The sequence below is a fragment of the Betta splendens genome, chromosome 17, assembly GCF_900634795.4.
Source record: "Betta splendens chromosome 17, fBetSpl5.4, whole genome shotgun sequence".
Lineage (NCBI taxonomy): Eukaryota > Metazoa > Chordata > Actinopteri > Anabantiformes > Osphronemidae > Betta > Betta splendens.
This window is the reverse complement of record NC_040897.2, coordinates 12,095,124-12,118,652: the sequence shown is the minus strand read 5'-3', so window position 1 is coordinate 12,118,652 and position 23,529 is coordinate 12,095,124. Positions and strand designations below refer to the sequence as shown.

Here is a 23,529-nt window from a genome sequence, read left to right as displayed (position 1 = left end):
CAGGCCTCGGAGGTCTTCTACCAAGTTTCTTTACTGTAAAACTTCCTGACATGAATAGTGAAACAGTTCAGCCTAAACACACAATGTAAAGACTGATGTAAGCATGCAATGTTTGTCTGAAGCTGTGTCGTAGAACACATCATTGCTCTGTTTTCTTCTTGAGAACATGACAAATTTGAATCAGTAATGATCATATTGACTCTTAGCAGCAACCAGATGGTGGTGGGGGATTTTTTTACACAGCACACACAGCACTGACAACAGTTTACCTTTTGGCTATTTACAACCATTTCAATAGGAATGAAAATTATGTCAAATATTCTTATATCCTAACGGATGAATAATGATCTTGAATACAATTTACTTATTTTATATATTGTGTGACAAACATACTGTAAAGAATTACAAAGTGTAGCAAATGGGACTAAGCTGGTTTTATTCTTTAAATACAAGATCCCAATAAAGCTGATATTTGACTGATCATTTCACTGTCTGCAATAACTACATTGGTGATAAAGGGCAACTTCTATAAGTACATGTATAAATTACAATGAAGGCTCAGCATCAGGTACTATAGGTAATAAGTAGTTGATAGTCAGATCCTATTAGGACCATTGTTTCTGACTGAATCCAGGCCAGAGCCAGGCACTCACATGAAGTCATGACCTCTGGTAAAGTCATAACAATGCATGAGATGAATATGTAGATCCCTCCCTACATCACAAGACAGGGGAGCAGCCATTCTTAAAACATGTTGCGTCCTTATTTGGCTTATAAGGTCAAATATATGAGGAGGAAGAGCAGACAGATGAGGAGGAAAAACATCTCTGGAACAGGTCTCTCACAGAGATGACGAAACTCTCAACTCCCACAAACTGAAAACGAAATTAAATCATAAGATGATTACATTTTTGTGCTGGCGATGCGTCATCATTATTTGTCAGCCATTGCAACATAATATCTTACATGTGTGTCAAGGCTGAGCGGAATGAGCATCAAGAAGAAGCAGCCGGTCCAGAACTGTGCTGTGGCCTGAGGGTGAGCGATGAAGGCCAGACCCGGACCTGTGCATTAGGAGAGAAGCAACATATCGGTATTTTTGGTTAAAACAGAACTTCGTCTCACTTGTTTAAGTAGAGAACCTGACTCAGCTACATTGTCCACACTCACACCCTGATTCTGAGGCACGAATCCAAACACAGAGAGGACGACAAAGCCAGCAACAACACAGTTCCCGCTGTGGAGCACAGCCAGAAGTGTCCCTGCAGGTCACAGATACACATGCACATCCTTTTCATTTGCATGTCCGTGAAATAACCGTCAATGCTGATTTTGGTTAGTTTGTGAATGTGTCATTGTTTTTCTCTGTACAATACATTATGTAAATGCTGACGGTGTTTATTCTGTTAAAACAGTTGGTCACATTGTTTCATCAATGAGTAAGATGTGGTTATGCAAAATTTGGTAACTGTAAATTTATCTATATGTTCAATAAAATGCTAATGATAATATTATTATATTGATAATAATGATGATGGAAATACATTTTACAGGAAATTCAGATAACCACTGATTGCTCCTTTCCCAAACTTCACTAATTTGTGTTTATTTGTGTTTTTAGTTGTCTTGGGAGGCCTAATAATCTGTGCAACAGTGACACCCTGTGTATTTCCAAGGAAACACTCCCTGTAACTAACAAGCAATCAGAGGACAGTTTTGTACACATTCTAAACTATAAACTTGTTTTACTTCACATAGTGTGTTGTGTTACCAGTATTTAAAAGTGTTGTACTTTGGAATAGAACAGCAACTCTAAGATTTGTATTTCATATTGTTACATTTATTTAAAACCCATTGCAACAGCTTCACAAGAAAACATTTTTGGTTGCAGCGTGAGTCTCTTTTTTATTACATTCTTTACCAAATTTAAGATCATCTTGAATGATATGTAAAATCAGAAAGTCTATGCTTTACTTATATATGAACTTTTTTTCACAGTTCTGAAACTGATGTTTATTTGGAACAATCCTACCCATCAAGTTAAGTATGTAACTTACAACAATGCAGTCTATCTTTTATCAAATTTGCTTTTACTTAACAGAAGTGCTGAATTTATTTGACATACACATCCATTCTCCCGCTGGTCTCCCTGATTGATGAGGTTATGTGATGATTCGTCACAGAAACAATGGAAGGTACATGAACTTACTTTTCCCTCAGGCTGTTTTCTATTCTACTGGATGAGAAATGGGTATAGATACCTGCAGTATAAGCTTTTATTCTACCTTGGGCCTCACCAGACAATGTGGTCTCTGGGGACTTGTTGCCCAGTGACAGCCATACAGCAGCACCACACCCTTTCACTCCCTCACTGAACACACAAGTAGAGCAGGAGAACTGGTATTTGGATTAGCTAAGCACTGCAGTGTGAAAAAGGATATCCTCCACTGTTTCAGGGAGTGGTCAGAAAATGTACTCAGCCACTAGTGCTTTGCCATTACTTCTGCTTGAATATGGCATCTGTTGAGTGAGGTCAGACTTGATGCATTTTCATTTAGGAGGATGTCTCGCAGCTGCAAATCCCAAAATAAGTAGTCTTAAAACGCAGCTGAATCAGACTACACTTAAAGCCACTAAGTAAGTGCAGCATGTGATATACTGTATGGTTGAAGTATAAAATTTGTTTTATGGATTTTACTAAAAATATTTACAGGCACATGTTTTCTGTAATACCCTGAAGGGATTTTGAAATAAGTAAATCAAGGTTAAAACTTTTGCTAAATAACACGGGGAAATCAAATTATGAGAAAATATATGTGTTTTCCTTTTTAAATTAGTTTGAACCGATTTTACATTTTACTTAGCAAGTGTGCTTTTCTTATTTAGATTATTTTAACTCAATATATACTATAAAAAATTAAAATTTAAAAAGTAATTAGTAGTATTGATTATTATGTTTGTTGTCATTTTTATCGTAAGTCCTATCGTTAAAATTAGCTCGTTTAACATATTTACGGTACCTCCAGCTACATTTTTGAAAAGGTTCATCTTTTGCAGTGCTCTAGTTTGTTGAGCAGGTACTTGCACCTGTACTTGACCTACTGAGTTTTGTCTCAGCTGATTCGGGAGGATTTGGTTCATCAACAAAAACACGGCGGAGGGGAGCGCCGGGTGACGTCATGGCGATCCACATCCACAGCAGCAGGAGGGGTGAGGTGGCGGCCGCTGATCCACCGGTATCATGGCTTCCTAACAGGAGGGAGAGCTGATTGAGAGGAAAAACAAGGATTTTTGCCGCATGCCCGACAAATAATCGCCCTTTCCAGAACCCGAGCTTGGAAGTGAGGGGCTTGGCCTCCCTTTCAGTCCCCAACGGCCGCCCCTGGGATTCAAGCTACACTTTTATTTTATTGGTGAATTTCCCTTCGTGGACCGTGGAAGATGGCCGACCCGGCGGAGTGCACCATCAAAGTGATGTGCCGTTTTAGGCCTCTGAACAGCTCCGAGGTGACCAGAGGCGACAGATACATCCCCAAGTTCCAAGGGGAAGACACTGTTATTATTGCGGTGAGTTATCGCGTCTCGAGGAGCTTTGTCTCGCTACCTGACGCGGCCCTCCGGCAAAGTCAGCAGTACGCCATTTTTGATTGTCTTGTAGCTACGGTAGTTAGCACCTTAGCCTGTTAGCTAGCGCTAGCCGAGGGCTGACCTGGTCACCGTTGTCCCGCTGGCGCTAGCTTCACGCGCCGCCAAGACAAGGAGTTGTGCCCAAATGGCCACTTAATCTGCCAACGGGTTGCGAGCAGCCAGCAGCAGTTGGGAGTTTTACAGTTAAAAAAAGCCAACCGTAATACTATTGTTCTAAAATATCAGTACTCGCAGTTGCCCTGTCACGGCTAGCGAGCTGTCATTCAACAAAGCCACAAACAGGTCTGCAGCCACGGGTTAAACGTCGCCAGCGCTGTCCTGGCAACCACAGACTCTGCTCACTGCAGTCCTGTCTTGATGTTAATAAATCAGTGGGTGGGCACCTGTAACTATAAAGCTATTATATGTGATCAGTCTGCGTCAGCATAAAGCGTAAGCCAGCTTTGGTTTGGCTAACAGACCGTTGGCTAGCTGGCTAGGCCAGCTGGTGGTTGACAGATTAGCCAGCCTTGGCTAGCTAGCTAGATTTAATACTGTTGTTTAGTTAAAGCTAACATTAGCTGTCAGACCAGTTGGCTGTGAAATCTACTCATCTGTAGACCAGGTAACAATCATCCAGTGTATTAACGATACGCTTTCCCTGGAATCTCTTTCATTGGGGAATAGGAAGCACAATCATTGGTGAGATCTAAAATCAGCACTAAGTCTGAGTAGGCGTTTTATTGCCCTTTTGTGTATTTAATGTTCAATATCAGGACAATCCTTTTAGGGTGATACCCAAACATGTAACTACAACAAACAGAGGAAATGGCTGATGCAGTGCAACATTTCTGCAATTTTACCACAGTAAATCAACAAAGATGTGGCCTGTGGTCAGTTTGTTAATGATGTGTACATCTTGGTACGACAAGTCCATATACTGTCTTGAAACAATACAGTTTACACAACCTGTGGTCTTGCCCTTGAATGTAATGTTGTATATCAGTAAATCACCGTATCAGTAAGTCCCAGCTAAAATAGGGAAAAGGTGGAGCTCGTAATTTGCCTAATGGCTGTAATAGTTGAAAAGAACAACAACAGCATAAAAGCCAGGATGACACATCATGTTTGTACATGCAACACGTGCAAAAGCCAATAGTGGATTGCTGGAATGAAAATTATAGTTAAGCATTAGGAACCTATGGTAACAACCTCGTTCTGTGACTGTGGACTTTGGCTTCTTTGTAAAATGGTCATGTGAGAAGCTACCACTTATATTTATAAGGTAATAGAAACAAATCTTAAATTCTGTTAAAGTTGTTAGTTCATATGAATTGAGTTCCCTGTGTTCAGCACGGCCATTAATCTTTTACAGAGGCGACTATTGTAGCTTTTATGACAATGAATAGTTTTGCTGACACTGTCTTTAGGCATTTAAGTAAAACAAGTGGACTTCAGGCGTAATATGGCCCAGCCCATCCCAGTTCAGAGTGCCAGTCCTACTGCCAAAATACCAGTCTACATTGAGATAGCCACAAGTGGTGTCAGTAGAGGTTTCTACTAGTGCATCTGTTTACAGAGGTAGAACACTTACGGTGTCCATAAGCGGCGGCACAGGCCTCCTGGGTAATCCCCCTTGTGCTTTTCCTCCTGGTTACCAGCTGTTTGACCAATCAGAGCGGCCAGAAGGCTGTGAGCTGGGCCATCTCTCCTAAGTGGGGAGGGTAATTATTGTGGTCATGTATTTTGTTATTTTGTTATCCAGGCTCACCTATGTCATATTTTTGTCCGTTTAGGAGCAATCTAGTTACAACCTTTTGTTGGTGTCATTATTTTCCTGCGGTTTAGTCATATTCACCTGTGCCTCTTTTCTATCCTAAAGTCCTGCCAGTCTTTTGCTAAAGGGGAAAGGGATGACGTTTCCAGAGGTGGTGTGGATGTAACAAGCTCAGTTTGCAAAGGTAGCTTTGCCAGTGTAGTGTGAGTGTGCAGCAGGTGAATTATTCATGGATCCATGACTTCCTTATTGGTTGTGCTCATAAAAATCAGTTTTCCCTTGCTTAGCTTCTTTCTTGCAGGAATAAGCTACTTTATACTGTAATGATGGATACAAGGGATTAAATAAAGGAGCCCACATTTAAACATATAAATAGAAGCAGTCAATAAACATTGACCTGTTTTACCACACATACAAATGAAATAAGCTTTCATACTGTGTGTTGCTGTCTCTCCAGAATAGCTCACCCTAGGCGCCGTCAAAATGAAGCCACCAGGAAGCAGAAATGTGACAGACCATTTATTGAAGCTGTAATTATATATTTTACTGTGAATACATATTCAGCATGTAATCCCATTAGGCAGAAGTATGGGTAACAAGTGCAGCAGCAGCAGCAGCAGTAGCAGTAACAATGAGGACTTTGAACTCTGGCTGTGCTATTGTTTGCTGCCAGCGTCTCGCCTTATGGTGGCACAGAGCTGCTGTTCTGGCCTGGGTTATTAGCCAGGATGTGGCTAGCAGCAGTGAATTGTCATTGTCTGAAGATGCTGCTGGTGTGTGATACACTGAGGTGTGTCAGAGATGTGACCATTTTGCACAGATGAAAGCTCAAGGTCAGTGCCAAGCAGTGACATAATTGTGGCTCTGCCTTGAGTTATGAGTGTATTTATCATTGTCCTGCAGGACGTGTCCTTCTACAAAACTCAATTGCTCAGAAGGTACCTCCACCTGCTTTACAGCAAGCTAAAGCTCCTCTCACACCACACACTGACCTTGCAGTGGGTAACGTCTGTTTGAGCGCTGCCTGTGTTGATCTGATAGTCGTAGTCGGGAGTGCATGTGTGAAAGAGAGTGAAATGTCTTCCTCTTGCAGCTGTTGACACATAACCTACGTTCTGTTGTATCACATGAGAATTAGCCCTGTCTTGTTCTCAAATCTTTAATATATCACAGCTAGAAGAAGAGGAATCCAGTGGGACGTTGGACATTTAGAGACATAATAGCATTTCTGATAAATCTCTAAACTTTTTGTAATATTAGTTTTATTATTAATGTTGTCCACATATTGATACTGTTTATAAAAATTCTGATCACAATCTTTCCAATAGTTTGCCTTTAAGCAGGATCTACCCTAACCTACTTTAGTTTTATAATAACAATTATTCATATCATCATTAAATGACACACCCACTCAGTCAACAAGTAAACCAATTGTTTAAAATCTGTAAGTAGTTTTTTTTTTCTATATTCAAAGCAAACTGCTATAAGTGGGCAAAGGACCTGTCAGATGCTCACACTTCTTCTCTTCCTGTTTTTCTTTCAAAATTGTGAACAAATGTGCTTATGAAACATGCCACAGATTACAATCAGTGAAGCTACACAATACTGGTGAGCTGTCATCTTGTTCTTCTTCTGTGTTTTCTAGGCCAAACCGTACATGTTCGACAGAGTGTTTCCTTCAAATACGACACAGGAACAAGTGTACAACGCCTGCGCCCAGAAGATTGTAAAAGGTGAAATCTCAGTTTTTGCACCTTTTTTTTAAAGTTCACACATTAGATTTATGATGTAGACCCTGCTGTAAAAATCATGCTGCTTTAGTAAGTTCTGGGTTGTGTTTCCTAGATGTTCTGGAGGGATACAATGGAACAATTTTTGCCTATGGACAAACGTCATCTGGGAAGACACACACCATGGAGGTAAGAATTACTACTGGCGTTTATTCACAGATCAAGTTCATTTCTTCATATAATGATAATTTGTGTGTTTAACTCAATTTGCAGGGAAATCTCCACGACACAGATTCAATGGGCATCATCCCCAGGATAGTGCAGGACATTTTCAACTATATCTATTCCATGGATGAAAACCTGGAGTTTCATATCAAAGTAAGGGCTGACCCTTACTTAATCAGCAACTGCTGAATTGGTTAAGAAGTCTTTTAGATACAGTGTGTCTTATAGTGTAAAACTGCAACCTAACGTTCTTATTCTGTTTGGTCACAGGTTTCATATTTTGAAATTTACCTAGACAAGATCCGGGACCTTTTGGATGGTGAGTGAATTTAATGGTGAAATGAAACTACTTCTATTAGTAGTATCTTCTATCTTCGTTATTAGTCTATCAGAATTCCAGTGTCCAAAAATGTTGTTTATTTTCATGAGCAATATAAATCACTATATACAATAGATTTTAGTGCAAATTTTGATCTCCATGATGTTTCTTCTCTCATCTCCAGTGTCAAAGACCAATTTGTCAGTGCATGAAGACAAAAACAGAGTACCCTACGTCAAGGTCAGACAAGTTTTCTGTCACATGTAAATGACTTGGTAAAACCTTTTAAGGTTGGCCAATAATCTAACCCCATGCTTTGCTTTTGTTTTCAAGGGCTGCACTGAGAGATTTGTCTGCAGCCCAGAGGAAGTCATGGACACAATTGATGAAGGCAAATCGAACAGACACGTAGCGGTTACAAGTAAGACTTAAACCCTGTCCTGCTCCTATTCAACAATGTGCATCACAAACTCTTAGATTGGAGTTTACATTTAAGTCTGATTGTAATGTTTTATCTCCTGTGTAGACATGAACGAGCACAGTTCCAGGAGTCACAGTATTTTCCTGATAAACGTCAAGCAGGAGAACACACAAACCGAGCAGAAGCTCAGTGGCAAACTGTACCTGGTGGATCTGGCTGGTAGTGAAAAGGTACAGAGCGTGAAAGGACAAGTCTTAAATTAGGCATATTCATTGTGATGTGATAAAGTTTCAATCCTCATTTTACTGGATCAGTTTTCTTTGTATATCCTGCGCTAATTCAGTTAGGAGGGGTCAGATTACAAACCAGTCTTTGAATTAACCTTTGGGCTGCACAAAGACTCACTGAGGTTATTCTCTGTGGTTTTCAGGTCAGTAAGACAGGTGCTGAGGGAGCTGTGCTGGATGAAGCCAAGAACATCAACAAGTCTCTGTCATCCTTGGGAAACGTCATCTCTGCTCTGGCCGAAGGAACGGTCAGTAACTGTCTTCTCAATGATTACTGCTTACCAGCGGTTCAGCCCAGAGCTTCCTGTGCATTTGACAAACCAGCACATCTTTCAGTTGTTTTTTCTAGAAACAACTTTGCAAATGAGAAACTTTCCTCCAAGCAAAGTTTTGGTTTAGCACTTTCATGCTGATTTCACGCTTTTCACCATTATCAAAGATTGGTTTGTTTGGGTGTCCCTGCCCTCTGTGGACAACCTGGAGCATTGTGCTATATGTGGTTATCTAAAACAAATAATCTTTTGAAGATTGCTTTTTGTGACTAAGCACAGTGATTTCTTATGAATTATAGCAAAGTGGTGCAGCTCAGTTACTTGTATTAATATCATGTTGCCATTTAACCGGAATCTTCCTTTACTTACTTGAGCTATAATCAAAACCACTTCTTCCTGTTGGCTGAGTGCAGGTGAAACCACAGGCCTCTTATTCAATGCCAGCTTATAGAATACCACCCTTTTGTTGTTCCTTGACCTACATATTGTCCGATGTTGTCTTTAGTTTCTTGAAGATGTCTAGTACAAGGATCACACACTTTAAATGTGTGAAATCTGCTCTCTTATGTCAGTGCTCAGCAAACCCTGAATTGGTTTTGATTTTCTTTATGTATTGTATCTGTCTGCCAGGCTTATATCCCGTACCGAGACAGCAAGATGACCCGTATCCTCCAGGACTCTCTGGGTGGTAACTGTAGAACCACCATTGTTATCTGCTGCTCACCGTCATCCTTTAATGAGGCTGAAACCAAATCTACTCTTATGTTTGGACAAAGGTTTGTAGACAAGTAGCAGGGAAACGTGTATGTCTGTGTATCATATAATTTGGTTGACTGTATAAACATGGACATAAATTTATAACAAACATTACGCTTATTCATATACTGCATAAATCCTTTCCTGTATTTAGAGCAAAGACCATCAAGAACACTGTGACGGTGAACATCGAGCTGACAGCTGAGCAGTGGAAGCAGAAGTATGAGAGGGAAAAGGAGAAGAATAAGACCCTGAGGAACACGGTCACCTGGTTGGAGAACGAGCTCAACCGATGGAGGAATGGTGAGGCAGTGCACAGTGACTTAGTCCTGGGTGCATGCTGTTTGTTCAGCAGTGTAATGGAGATGGTGTGCTCTATTCGCTTGTCACTTTTTTTGCTAGTACAGTGGTAATTCCTCAGTTAGATACATGCTAGCTCTCTGCAAAATGTGAATATATGTGCTCTCCGCCCTCAGGTGAGAGTGTGCCGGTGGAGGAACAGTTTGACAAAGAAAAGGCCAACGCTGAGGTGCTGGCCCTCGACAACATACTCAATGACAAGCCGGCCTCTACACCTAATGTGCCCGGCGTTCGCCTCACTGATGTGGAAAAAGACAAGTGTGAGGCGGAGCTGGCCAAGCTTTACAAACAGCTGGATGATAAGGTAGGGAGACACACAGACTTTGTAATGATAGTTGCCCCATATACATTATTTCCTAAAAAGGGAGTCTTGTCTTTACACTTTGAAGGATGAGGAGATCAACCAGCAGAGCCAGCTGGCAGAGAAGCTGAAACAGCAGATGCTGGACCAGGAGGAGGTGAGTACTACATGTGAGCAGGTGGAACAAACATCTGCTCTTTGTGCTCTCAGTGATGGCTGTAACTGTAAACAATATATAACAGGTAAATTTCCATGCCGTGCTAAAGCTGCTGTCTCTCAGACATGTGTTGCTCATTTTTAAAATGCCCCAATACTTGCAGCTTCTAGCCTCTTCCCGCCGAGATCATGAGAACCTCCAGGCAGAGCTGAACCGCCTGCAGGCAGAGAATGAGGCCTCCAAAGAGGAAGTGAAGGAGGTGCTGCAGGCTCTGGAGGAGCTGGCTGTTAACTATGACCAGAAGAGCCAGGAAGTAGAGGACAAAACCAAGGAATTTGAAGCTATCAGTGAGGAGCTCAGCCAGAAATCTGTAAGCTATATACAGAAAAAAAGTCATAAACAAATTTGTTAACCAACAAGTCTACAGTCAAACAAACTTTAGAGTCAGTCTCATGAGAACATTGTTACATTTCGATGCATCATATTTAAATTTTTTCTACAAAAGTGGAACTTTTTTGAAACACATACTAAAACAAACAATGAATGCTCTTTTCCTGCAGTCCATCCTGTCATCTCTGGACTCTGAGCTGCAGAAGCTGAAGGAGATGTCCAACCACCAGAAGAAGAGGGTGACTGAGATGATGTCGTCACTGCTCAAAGACTTGGCAGAGATTGGCATTGCAGTGGGCAGCAATGACATCAAGGTACTGAGTTAGATCCCAATTCTGTTACATTAGCATCACTTGGCTGCAGGTCCAGGAGCAGCATCTCATTAAAGCTATGTTTGTCTTGTCCTTACAGCAACATGATGGTAGCGGTCTGATAGATGAAGAGTTCACAGTGGCTCGCCTGTACATTAGTAAGATGAAGTCAGAGGTAAAGACTATGGTGAAACGCTGTAAGCAGTTGGAGAGCACCCAATCAGAGAGCAACAAGAAGATGGATGAAAACGAGAAGGAGCTCGCTGCCTGTCAGCTGCGCATCTCCCAGGTATATAGAAACCCACTTCTTAATATTGGGAGCTCACAGTGTAAAACATAAACTACAGTCACAATAAAAGCCTGCCCTGTAACTATATTGTGTTGTCTTTAGCACGAGGCTAAGATCAAGTCCCTGACTGAGTACCTGCAGAACGTTGAACAGAAGAAGAGGCAGTTGGAAGAGAATGTTGACTCTCTTAATGAAGAACTTGTCAAGCTCAGTGCTCAGGGTATGTCAGTGTGTTTGTGTGTTTTAATTGTCTATTCCAGTCTCATGAATGTATTAACATATTTTTCTGTTTTATAGAAAAAGTTCATGCAATGGAGAAAGAGAATGAGATCCAGACTGCGAATGAAGTGAAGGTATGTCCCTCCACCTCATATTACCCCCATTTAGTATCACTTTTTATAAACTCATTCAGGAAAAAGTGAAAGTGCACACTGAATCCCTGCATGTTTCTTGTTCATGTCACTGTGACTTGGTCAGTCAAATAAACAGTATGTTGTGTTGTTTTCGTTTTCAGGAAGCAGTGGAGAAGCAGATCCACTCTCACCGTGAAGCCCACCAGAAACAGATCAGCAGCCTGAGAGACGAACTGGACAACAAGGAGAAACTCATCACTGAGCTGCAGGAGTGAGTTAACCTATGACATTAGATATTGCTATTGTTCCCAGCAAGTTACAAAACAGATACTGAATAGATATGTTCTTCCAGTCTGAACCAGAAGATCATGTTGGAGCAGGAGAGGCTCCGAGTGGAGCACGAGAAGCTCAAATCAACAGATCAGGAGAAGAGCCGCAAGCTTCATGAGCTGACGTATGTCACATGTCCAACAATTATGAAGCTGGTTATTATGATGTAGCATAAGCCGAGCATGTTGCATCAGTTTATTGTCATGTGGTTTGTTTAATTTTTACCTGTTTTTGTTTTTATTCAGTGTGATGCAGGACAGGAGGGAGCAGGCCAGACAAGACCTGAAGGGTCTGGAAGAGACTGTGGTAAGTTGTGCTCTGGTGTTTTAATACTGATGTCATTAATACCACACACGGCCCAAACATTTTAAAACCAATTTGTCATTTCTACCCTAGGCGAAGGAGCTACAGACTCTTCACAACCTGAGAAAACTCTTTGTCCAGGACCTGGCCACCAGAGTTAAAAAGGTAATGTTATTAATTTTTAATGACATGAGAGTCACTGTGTAATGATGCATGTTGAGCTGCCTCTTTTGTTTTCTGTGTTTTTACTATGTCCCGTTGTCTTTTGCAGAGCGCTGAGATGGACTCTGACGACACAGGGGGCAGTGCTGCACAGAAACAGAAAATTTCCTTTCTTGAGAACAATCTTGAGCAGCTCACCAAAGTTCACAAACAGGTAGGAAGTTGCTTCTTGGCATTTTAAAACCTCAGGTAATCTATTTCTGAATTTTTGTACTGTTGTTGTTGAATTGTTGATTTGACTGTCCTGCAGCTGGTGCGTGATAATGCAGACCTGCGTTGTGAGCTTCCTAAACTGGAAAAGCGTCTTCGTGCTACGGCTGAGCGGGTCAAAGCCCTGGAGTCTGCTCTGAAGGAGGCTAAGGAGAACGCTGCCCGTGACCGCAAGCGCTACCAGCAGGAGGTGGACCGCATCAAGGAGGCTGTCAGGGCCAAGAACATGGCCAGGAGGGGACACTCCGCACAGATTGGTAGGTTGTATAAAAAGATGGGCATGCATATCTTGAGTATAATATTTGTTCAGGGACTGGACGCCTGCCAGAATCCATAGTTTCTCTGTCTTCAGCATTGTAGACTTGACTTTTTAGATTAACTTTTTTTTTAATCTATCCTTTTTCTGTGCCACCACAGCCAAACCCATCCGGCCCGGGCAGCAGCCAGTAGCATCTCCCACTCACCCCAACATCAACCGCAGCGGAGGAGGCTTCTACCAGAACAGCCAGACAGTGTCCATCAGGGGAGGAGGCAGCAGCAAGCCGGACAAGAAGTGAGTGTGTGATTTACGAAAGGCTGTGGACTGCTGTAATTGACAGAACTGTCCTTCAACGATGAAGGAGAGACATAAGAAAATGTACCTTTTTGACAAGCAATAAATACCAACGATACATTCATGGAAGTAGGACTAATTCTCGCTCTGTCTCTTCATCTGCAGCTGAAGAGCAGCGGAATGAAAGGCCGACACCACAGAAGAAGTCAGTGTCACCCCCCAGTGTCATTCCATTACAGCGAACAGGCTCCTTGTTGCTGCTTTGGAGCCAGAAGGAGTTTGAGATATAAATATAAATATATAAATATTCCCGGCCTGTACAGCTCCAGTTTCCCACAACCTCACCCTACTCCCTCAATAATTTTCTCTTTTTCTCTTATTGGATATTAATAAAAAGAAAAACTCTATGAAAGGCAAGGTAATATTGTTATCCACTGAACCAAATGCAGTCTTGAGCGCAGGCTCAGCGTGCGAAACCACACGCGACGCGAATGTGTAGCTTTGGTTTCGAGTTTTTGATTTGCACAGTCTGTCGTCATCTGTCGTCGTGCGAGTAGTTCTGCACTGTGCCAAGCTGAATGTAACAGTAGCAAGAGCTGAAAAAAAAGAAAAACAAAAAAAACCCTAAAGCCACAAAAAAAAATTCCTAAAAAACCTGTAGGCCTAACCTCTGTACATTTCATCATTACTATTATTGGTTGTTAACCACACTTCTGGATGGATTTTACATGCTTCTTTAAGGATATAACTACAAAAATAACTGTGCGGTTTTGAATAGAGTAGATGGCGTCAAGCACTGCTGTTCTGTCCAGTCTTGTTGTACAGATGTAAAATTGGCACTACTGCACACACCTCCCTGGAGTCTGGCCTGAATGGGAGTCAGGAGTAGCTGAAAGGAAGGATTTAAAAAAAAAAAAAAAAAGAAGAATAAAAAGCCAAGGCGTGCGACAGTGTACTGTAGATGTATTTAACTAAATACCTGTGGAGGCCAATTGTTTTTATCATTAAGTTAAAATAAAACCTATACTTGTCGTTGGTGACTTAATGAGAAGGATGTAAAGAATGTAAAAGGAAGAAAGAGGATGATCATGGTAAAACAACTATTAGCATCGCCTATGCTAAGTAGCTAAACATACTGTTTTTGCTCCTCAGTGGTTACTATATTCTATATCTCTGCACATTGGAGCACATAGACTGCGGGCAAATAGGCTGAGAGCGCGCGTGTACTGCTTGTCCTGTCCTAGCGGGTCGCTGTCAGTCACCCCCCTTCTCTCACCTTTTCACAACCTTTTTGATTTCTTTTTTCCCAGTTTGTTGACCCCCGCCGTACTATTCTTTTCAAGGGTGCCTCGCTACCTTTTTGTTGTTTCTGATAGACTTAGGATATGTAACTGTACATGCCCCTTTGGTTGTAAATTTGCAGGAAGCATTGTGTTTTGCTGGGTTTTATGTACTGTATCTCTTTCTTTGTTCCATAGTTGCATATTTGAAGGGGAACCACATGCATGGGTGTCAGTCAGTGGGTCAGACGCGTTCTGCTGATCAGCCAGTCAGGAGAGCAGGGTCTATAATTGCACAACAATCCTTTGTCATCATGGAAGAAGGGTTTATTTAACTAAGTTTAGTCAGTTGTAGGATTTTTGTGTTTTGTTGTCTTTTTGTAGTTTTTTTAATGCCCCCCCCCCCCCCCCCCCACAGCTTGTTTATTTTTTTTACCCAGTGAAGCCCCAGTGCATTGACAAAGAGCTTGTGTTTGGAACCCCAGCATGAGAACACTAACATCTTGTGCAAGTGCAATATACTGTAAAATACACTGTATGTTATCCAACTGGCAGGTGTGGTCAGGTGTCTGAGCAGTAGTAATCCTGCCCCTCTTCTCTCCAGCTTCACTTTCACTAACATTTGGCTTTTAGCGTGTGTGTGTGTGTTTTCTTTTCCATCAAGACTTTTATTCATTGGTCTTTCTGGAAAGATGGAACATGCCAAAATTTAAAAATTAATAAAAATCTATTACTTTAATGGGCAGCAAAGTTGCCTGGCGAAACCTTATTGTTCAATACACTAGTAGAAATTAGAATAACCTATTATCTTGTTTATGTCCCAGTGATTTAAAGAAAGTCCAGTTAAGACAACATCCTATTAAAACCTGTCATCTTATGCTGGGTTTGATAGCACTTCTTTACAGAACAACACTCCATGTTTTTAACTGCAACATAAAAGGTTGCCGGCGCCCTGTAACTGAACTGATTGACAGCAAAAAAAACTGAAGTGAAAGCTGCTGGAAGGAGTTGAGTGAATCTATGACAGGACAGTGTTTGATGTGTATCCAGATGGTTTATTCCCTCTGCGTAATTATCTAGTTAATTTAAACTCTGCAGCGTGGACCTCAAAATGTTTATCATTTGACCTTTCACCAAAACTGGATATAAAAATGGTAAATAAACACAGCAAAGAAGACTTGTGGCATTTAATTTAATTGACAGAATATAAATGCATCATTTTATTACTGTGTAATAGTGGGTCAATTTCTTAAGGGTTTTGAGGATCCATCAGCAGCAAAGGTACTGGATCATTCCTGGAGAACTGGGGCACAAATAGCAGGGCTCTGATACGGACAGAAATGGGAAGTAATGAGATCACAGTTTTGGATTGACTGCATGATGTAAATGTATGTGTGATTAAATAAGTATGATAAAAAACATGTATCTGTCCTTTTTGTTCTATGTAATCTATTAGTCTGTGTGATTCATGGTTGTTTGGTTTAAATTTGAACAATCGTTTACAACTTTGAAACAATTTCAAATGAATTAAGGCTCTATTACATAATATTTACATATGCTTTTAGTTGTGGACAATAATAATTGAGATGTGTTTAGTGATGTCACTGTCAGCAGAACTGTACATTAATTCAAAGAAGGCTCCACATATAATGCCACATTAAAGTTTTCATCCAGTAATGATAGCGTCTCAGATAAAGTCCATAGACTATGACACTGCTACTGCAAGAAGAGGATAGACGTTACAGACAGTATGTAACATTGATGTTTGTGGATGGTTCTAAAGGTAATTAAAGTGCAGTGATTTTTAAAGTTTTTAGTTCATACAATAGTTTGAGTCAAAATATGATCATTTTAAAGCAACAATACCAAAATACTTCATAGGCTATAATACTGACACTGCAAATGGTGAAGGCCAGATGTTACAGAGGAGGGGCCCTAACATCTGCACACCCCACGGTCCGGGTTCAGTGTTGCCACATCTTTATCAGCTGTGAAACCGTTAACCTTAACTGTAGTAACTGTAGATTGTTCTAAATGTAACAAAACTGCATCTTGTGTTACTGACACGACTTGATGATTGTATTGTGATGTATTGTCATGACAATGACTTTTAATGATCAATATGTTTGCCTGCTTCATAGGCGTGAGGAGCTTGGGTGGGTCTTGTGTTCATCAGATTTAGAAAAGCAAAGCTGGTTGACACAGGTTTTCTTCTCCTGCAGACAAACCCATTAATCACATGCTCCAAGTCTTAGTCACCTCGTTAATCTGTGATAGAATCACCTCGGAGGTGAGCACCAGAGCATCTTTAAATCAGCTGTGATCAAGCACGTTTCTACTGTATGGAAGCAAGTTGCTCAACTGAATGTATCAAGAAAAAAGAAGGTTAAGTCCATAAACAATCAGGACACAGCTTCAACAGCAACTGCTATAAGAAAAGCTATGACTCATTTTGAAGAGCCCCTTTGACTCTATTATTCAAAGCGTGTAGGTCAAGACTGTCCCAACAATAGGTTTCTAAAACAAAGTCGTTTCCCAACAGTTGTATTTAATAGCAAATTTGTTTGTTTCATGTGTCCCTAATTAAATGAAACTCACGTCAAACTTCCATACAAGCCCCCGAGGCAAAGCAGGGAGGGAAATACCCAGGAAGGAGCCAGTGACGGTTCCCGTCATCCAGGTTCTGTGGAAGCTGAGTCATGGAGTCTGCACTTTTATTCTACTGGGTCGAAACATCTCATTAGCTTTTTCTGTTTGAGTTTAAAAGTCAAAATCCAGTGTAGTGAAGTTAACAGGATGCTCCGCTTGAAGTAAAGGAATTCTTTGGCCAGTACCGTTACTAGCGAATAGTTATAAAAGTACTCAGATAGATAAGACTAATCAGATAAATCTACTAGCTTTTATCACTGGAGCGCTATAAATTAGTGGCATTTGTTGTAAAGCTGCGCGGTGACGCGCAGTGACGTCACTGTAACTGTCTGTGTACGAGTCAAAGGAGGAAGCGAACATTTTCTATTTCCGCTGCAGCAACGACAACGGCTGCGTTAAAAAGAACGGAAAATGTGGACAGAAAGCCGAAGTTGAGGCCGGACAAAGAGCGTCGAACCGCGAGGATCGTCTCCGCCGAGGTCGCAGCCCGACACCCGGTGTTATTTCGAGGCCCCCCCCCCTCGAATTAGTGCCAGTTTGAGGGTCGTTTCGAGGTGAACTCGCCCGCTCATTCTCCGCCGCTTCGCGTTGAGGAAGCAGCGGCTCGGCTACAGTAGCTTAGCTCCATTAGCAGCGATGGGGACGAGGGCGAGCCGCCTTCAGGACGAGCCGGTGCCCTCGGCGTTCGGCAAAGACGGCGCCAAGCGGGACTCGTATCGGCGGCCCCGCTGCGCCAGGCCCACCAGCCTCATGGTCGACTTCTCGGGGAGCTTCGAGGACACGGAGGCCAACCGGAGCCGCTCCGAGGAGGGCAGCGACTCGGACCTGGGGCAGCACGGCGCGAGCGCCGACGGCAGCCCCGCCGACCTCCACGGCCTCGCCCCCGGCATCGGCCAGGCGTCCCCCGCGGGCGACGACAACAGCGACGGGAAGCCCGACGAGGACGGCGGCCTGAGCCCCTCGGCCGCCGTCGACGCGGAGCGCCAGGCGGGAGAGGAGACGGGCCGCACGCCGCACCGCACCTTCTCCGAGCGACTGCCCGGGAGTCGGCACTCGTCGGCGCGCAGCGTCGGCGCGAGGTCCGCGCGGGTCCGCGGCGCGCACCAGCGCCCGGTGTCCGAAGCGTGGATCGGCCTCTACCGCGTCAACAACCGCCACGCCAGTACGTCCACTCACTGAATGCACGCAGCGGCGTTTTCCGCTCGAACCGCCGTTTACACGCGTGTGGAGCCCGCACGGTTCCATTCACGACGCGGTCATTTTCAGCGGGTTACGTGCAAAACGACGATGTGTTGGAGCTTGACAATGTGTGCACAATTAAATTACGCAATACTCCAACATTGTAATGTTACGAAACTTGCCAGTGGCTGATATTTAAATGAAGGCAGAAGTGGGTGATTTGTGCAGAATAAGTAACATAACAAGAAGGTCATAAACCAACTAACAGCTGACTTTCTAGCAACCTTTAATTTCAACAAACGCTATCAGAGTTTCAGATTTCCAGACGTCCTTCAGTGCAACTCTTGATCCATCCCATCTGAAATAATTATGGATTGTCTGAGGAATTTACATTCCTCAACAGATGATCTCTGTTCCCGTGCTTACAGTCTGACTACAGTCATTAGAGACTCCATTGTATGAAGCGGAGCCGAGGTGCAAAAGTGGAAGTGGTGACACACAAGCTCTTTCATGTGTCACGGCCGTTGAGAACGCGTGCAAGCGCTCGCGTCAGAAACATTGAGCAACGCGCCGGGCTTCACGTTTTGAGACGGGAAGTGAAAATGCAACCGAGTCTGCGCTCGATAACGAAGTGAGAGCCGCGACATTCGGAGCCGCAACGCAACAGTGCGGTGGGCTTCCCGGGCTCGCCCGGAGAACGTGTCGGGAAATGGGTCACAACTCCACACGCCTGCTCGCCGTTGGCAGGAGCCCGTGGGTGGAGGAGAATGTGGGGCGGCGGAGCCCTGCATCCACAGATGGCAGGACCAACCCCCCCCCCTCGACCGACCCGCGTGCTGCCTCGCCGCGCTCCGGTCCGGCCTTCGGTTCACGTTCTGCAACGTAGAACTCCTCTGTTGTTGTCATGTATCATGTTACACACCAGTCACACAACATCATCTCTGCTCGTAGATATCCGCTGTCCTTTCTGCTCGAAGCCTTTTCCCGGGGGCCGGATTGAGGATCACCTGTTGAGCTGCCTCACGTCCCCTCCGCTGCCATACAACAGTAAGTGTCACGTCGCCGCCGCCGCGTCGGTGGCTGCGCTCGGCGACGCTCACGCCTGTGTTTGCTTTTTGCAGCGGACGTGCTCAGCAAAGACAGCGGCGAGTGCTCCATCTGTTTGGAAGACCTGGTGCAGGGGGAGACCATCGCCAGGCTGGCCTGCCTCTGCGTCTACCATAAGAGGTAAAGAGTTCAGGAAAGGTGTCTGCTGATGTGAAACTGCGGTAGCAGGTTTGAGGTTTTTGAAAAACGGAAGTAAAAAAGGTAGTAAAAGTCTTTACCGGTGGACGTATCAGCATAAAGGCACGTGATGCTTGCTTAAATCTTTGCAGCAACTGGCTCCATTAATGTGCAAGTCTGTCCTCGTAACGGTTTTACAAGTGAGCGACGTGAATGTTTTCACAAAGAGCCTCTGACTGCGGATCTGACTGCGTCGCCGTCACCCACCGGCCTCGTTGGTACGGAGGTCTGTAAATGAAGCCACCCTGAACAAGTGCCACGAGTGTTTATGCACGCTTCAGCCCAATTACTACAAATCATGTGCAAGTCATCATCATTTTCAGACCACATGCTAGTGGGTCGTTTGACTTCCGTTGTTTACTATAATTTACCGACATAATTCTCATATTCAGCCACAAACCTGCTATGCTTTTGTCCTCAGGCTCTGTTTAAGTTGAGACAGATTCAGATTATTTATTGTGCTTAAAAGAGTCCAAAATCCAAACATTCTCCCACACATAAGTTGAACCAGGAGCTCACAGTTGAACTGCTATAATTGGACTGTTGCGCTGTTGTTAGACTACCGTAGTAGAATGTCAGCTTAAGGTTTTTATTGGCCAAAATACTAAATAAATGCATCTTAATCCAAATGTCTTGTTCTGTTGTCATTTCTCCCTGTAGCTGCATTGATTCCTGGTCCAAGGTGAAGCCCTGCTGCCCTGAACATCCCTTTAACTGACTCATGGGTCACCGTGACCAACCCCACTCAGGTGTGTATGTGGCAACCAGGACATGCAGTTATGCTGGACGCTGGGTGCAGCAGTGCTACTGTTACATTCAACACGCGTAGTGTGTTACATAATGGACCTGTATCAAGTCAAGTGTCAGAGCACAATGCTGTGCTGTTCTATAATAAACAAGCCAGAGTAATTAATCAGCTCCGTGTGCTTACACGAGTTGAACACAGCCGCTTTAAAGCACATTTAGGTTGCAGGCTGTAAATCTGCAGGACAGTCTGTCTAAACGAGCTGTCAGTGGAACTTACTGCTCTGTTTAGATACACAACACATGCACTCTGCTACGGGCCCATAGTTCTTCACATCCAGAACTGTCTCAGGGTCCGATGTCCTGTCTGAGCCAACACATGCTTGAATTCACCTGCCTTACAGGAAATGCTAATATTGATTAGCTTGTGTCGGGTTCACTCTGTGGCGTAGATACTTCCTGTTGAAGCGTTGTCTTAATGGTAAAACTGCTGCGTTGGGTTCATTGTGTTTTATATTAAACACAGACATTAATTTTCTCATGGTTTAAAAGTGGCTTCGAGGATATTTACAAACTGAGTTTCTGAGAAGAGTCGGTATCTGTATCAGTAGATCAGAAAATACACACAAAGTTGACATCAGTTGAATCATGTTATCACATTGAAATTTTCTGAAATATTCCTGCACTTCATTACAGAAACTGATGTGCTTCTTTCTCTAATGAGTCCTCTTCTTACTTCTTTACAGGAGACAATGAATTCAAAAAAGTCAATTAAAATGTGTAACTGAACAAGTAGAAGCCCACTGTCGCTCTGATGCAAGCCTGTATTAGTGTGGGTGATCCTAAGCGGAATCTCCATTTGGATCAGCCCATTGACCTTCACAAGCCAAACCCCATAAAGATCTGACCTGTGGTTGAGGCCCTTGTTGGAACAGAATTGGACCCCCCCCCCCCCATTCTTTTTCGGACTTGGCTTGCACGTGCAGGACGTGACATTCAAAATGCATCAGCTACTTGTCATCCCAACATGATGGGACTCATCCCTGAGAGCTCTTCAACCTGAGGAGGAACGTGGGGATACGATGTCGTCCAAACTGACTCTGGATCCTCTCCTGTGTATTTTCCTCCCTCTGAATGGGGACGGCTCATTTTATCAAGTATTTTGCAAAAAGAGTATTGTTCTACGTCATACATTGGATGAATGTTATTTCTCCTCGGCTCAACCCAAATGAACCAACCTCATACTGAAAGCGTGAACTGTTAGAACTTAAACTTTGTTTATTTTGAACTAGCTGGAGGTTGAGGGCTTGTTTTTGGTGAATGGGAGCTGCCGCTACTAGGTGTTCTGTTTTCTAATGGCTGTAAACATTTCAGGGGACGTGTGGGGGGTTCTTGTTCATTTTGAATAGGTCAGTTTATCATATGTGGTTGGTTAGCGCTCAATTGAACGTGCTGCTACTTGGTGAGTGATTAGGAAGGATGCTAGTAGTTTGTAGAGCTGGTGGGTGTTGGCACAAATTTCAGCACTTTTGTCCCTTGTGGCTGATTTATTTTTCTTTTTCACACCCCCACATAAAGTCTGGGATAAGTTTGTGTGAGTGAGTGAGTGCGTGTTCAGATGAACAGGGACAGGAAATGTCCCAAGCATGACCATACATTTAAGGAGGCTTTTGTACTTAGTCATGCTGGTAAACATCCTATGGTATTGGTACGCAGCGTGGCAGCTTTCTTGGTCTTGTTGTTCCCACCTTGAAAGCGGTTAAAGTTTTTGTCCACCTCCTCCCTCCTCATCGGATATTCTCTGGGGTACCATCCGGATTTTTGGACCAAACCCTGAGCAACAGTTTTGCCATCTGGTTGCATGCTTGTCGGGGAGGGATAACAGGACGGGTGGACTTGGGGGGTGTATTTTTGGGGCATGTTTACACCACGTGGCCTCTGCCTCTCCCAAACACTGGAGGCTGTGGACAGCTGATGGTTGGTTGTTACATAACCCCCACCTCTCCCTCTTTTGAAATGACTTTTGTATGTGATCACAGTATAATTCATGCTAAATGTGTTAAATAGCTTTCCTTTGCCTTTTCGTGTGTTGATTGCGTTGCCTGGTGAAGGGTTTCTTGTGCCAGCGGGTATTTTAGTGTTTTTGGGGCTGAACTGAGGTTGAAGTCCAGCAGTAAGGCTGCTCAACAGATGCCGTCTGACACGGGTTAGTGGGAAAAGAACAAAAACATGAACTGATCGCTTTTGCTCCCTGATCAAGAGACAAATCTTGAAACAGTATTGCACGCTCTGCCCTGCGGTGGTATTATTGATTGGTGTAAAAGTGATTACGGTGCACAGGTTTTCCACTAACTAATTTGTTCACTCCAGCCTGTTTTTTTTTTTTTTTTCTTTTTTTCTTTTCAGTTTTCTGATTCCTGGTGTTCTGCAGTCTGAGGTGCTACAACGTGTCCTACCACTAGGGGGCAGCCCTGTGCATGTTTGTCAGTTTTTGTGAATTGAAAAATAGAAAAATAATGATGCCAAAAGTCGGTCAGTGCATTGGGGGCATTGTGTGCGAGTGGGGGAAACAAGGTGCATTGATCCTTAGATGTTACATTTTGTCGTGGTGATAACGTATGATATTGTATACTTTGGCTGGGAGGGGAGCCCTGGGGGTGTTTGGGATGGGTGGGTAGTGATGGTGGTTGGGTTGTCGCTTTTAAAGATAACGAGACAATCTAAAACCCCACATTACCCTCTTTTACTTTCTTACCCCTATAAGATGTGTGGTGCAATACCTCAATTTCTACCAATGCTAACTAAACGCTGTGTGTAAAGTAGCTTCTCTCCAACCAATGTATTAGATGAGAATGTTTTTCAAAGAGACACCACAGCGTTATCCACATCCCCAACATATGGACAATCTGCCTTTTACTCTAGTAAAAAAAAAACTTAATTGAATTTTATTTATTAAGTTGTAAATATGTAAGGAAATTCAAGAAAATGGCTTGGTCTTTGTCTGTTCAATATACTGTTTCTAAGCTCCAATCTTTTGTATGTCTCAAATTGTTTTTATATGTATTTTTTACAATAAATATGTGTAAGACACTTTTGTGTGTTTCTTTTTTAAAACATTTAAATTAAATGCACCATTACTGAATGATCCCACACACTTTGAAAAAGTAATTTAAACAGGTATTTTGTTTCTCTAATCTTTC

General features: G+C 43.0%; 2 protein-coding genes and 2 long non-coding RNA genes across 5 annotated transcripts; 2 read left to right on the top strand and 2 right to left on the bottom strand.

The window, feature by feature from the left end:
* Positions 1 to 384: 384 nt before the first annotated feature.
* On the bottom strand, positions 385 to 3,239 carry LOC114844553 (uncharacterized). Of its 2 annotated transcripts, XR_008692979.1 has the most exons (4): positions 3,103 to 3,239; positions 1,171 to 1,262; positions 967 to 1,064; positions 385 to 875 (listed from the first exon to the last, which is right to left on the bottom strand). It is a non-coding gene; the product is annotated as an uncharacterized LOC114844553 (long non-coding RNA). The 2 variants fall into 2 exon arrangements; XR_003783739.3 differs by lacking the exon at positions 1,171 to 1,262.
* Positions 3,223 to 15,894, top strand: LOC114844512 (kinesin-1 heavy chain). The gene is made up of 26 exons (XM_029131956.3): positions 3,223 to 3,567; positions 7,050 to 7,137; positions 7,250 to 7,323; positions 7,408 to 7,512; positions 7,630 to 7,678; positions 7,863 to 7,918; positions 8,012 to 8,099; positions 8,205 to 8,329; positions 8,530 to 8,634; positions 9,289 to 9,434; positions 9,569 to 9,717; positions 9,891 to 10,078; positions 10,164 to 10,232; positions 10,396 to 10,602; positions 10,793 to 10,936; positions 11,034 to 11,222; positions 11,325 to 11,442; positions 11,520 to 11,575; positions 11,737 to 11,846; positions 11,928 to 12,029; positions 12,151 to 12,211; positions 12,302 to 12,373; positions 12,480 to 12,584; positions 12,681 to 12,897; positions 13,058 to 13,193; positions 13,359 to 15,894. Exons 1-26 carry the CDS (start codon positions 3,442 to 3,444, stop codon positions 13,360 to 13,362), a joined length of 2,889 nt encoding a protein of 962 aa, XP_028987789.1. The 5' UTR covers positions 3,223 to 3,441; the 3' UTR covers positions 13,363 to 15,894.
* Positions 15,389 to 18,420, bottom strand: LOC129603244 (uncharacterized). The gene is made up of 2 exons (XR_008692982.1): positions 18,299 to 18,420; positions 15,389 to 17,192 (listed from the first exon to the last, which is right to left on the bottom strand). It is a non-coding gene; the product is annotated as an uncharacterized LOC129603244 (long non-coding RNA).
* zgc:66427 (uncharacterized protein LOC406256 homolog) lies at positions 17,454 to 23,419 on the top strand. The gene is made up of 5 exons (XM_029132012.3): positions 17,454 to 18,284; positions 19,253 to 19,348; positions 19,423 to 19,528; positions 20,246 to 20,334; positions 21,076 to 23,419. The coding sequence occupies exons 1-4, from the start codon at positions 17,759 to 17,761 to the stop codon at positions 20,301 to 20,303; spliced, it is 786 nt and encodes a 261-aa protein (XP_028987845.1). The 5' UTR covers positions 17,454 to 17,758; the 3' UTR covers positions 20,304 to 20,334; positions 21,076 to 23,419.
* The last annotated feature ends 110 nt before the right edge of the window (positions 23,420 to 23,529 follow it).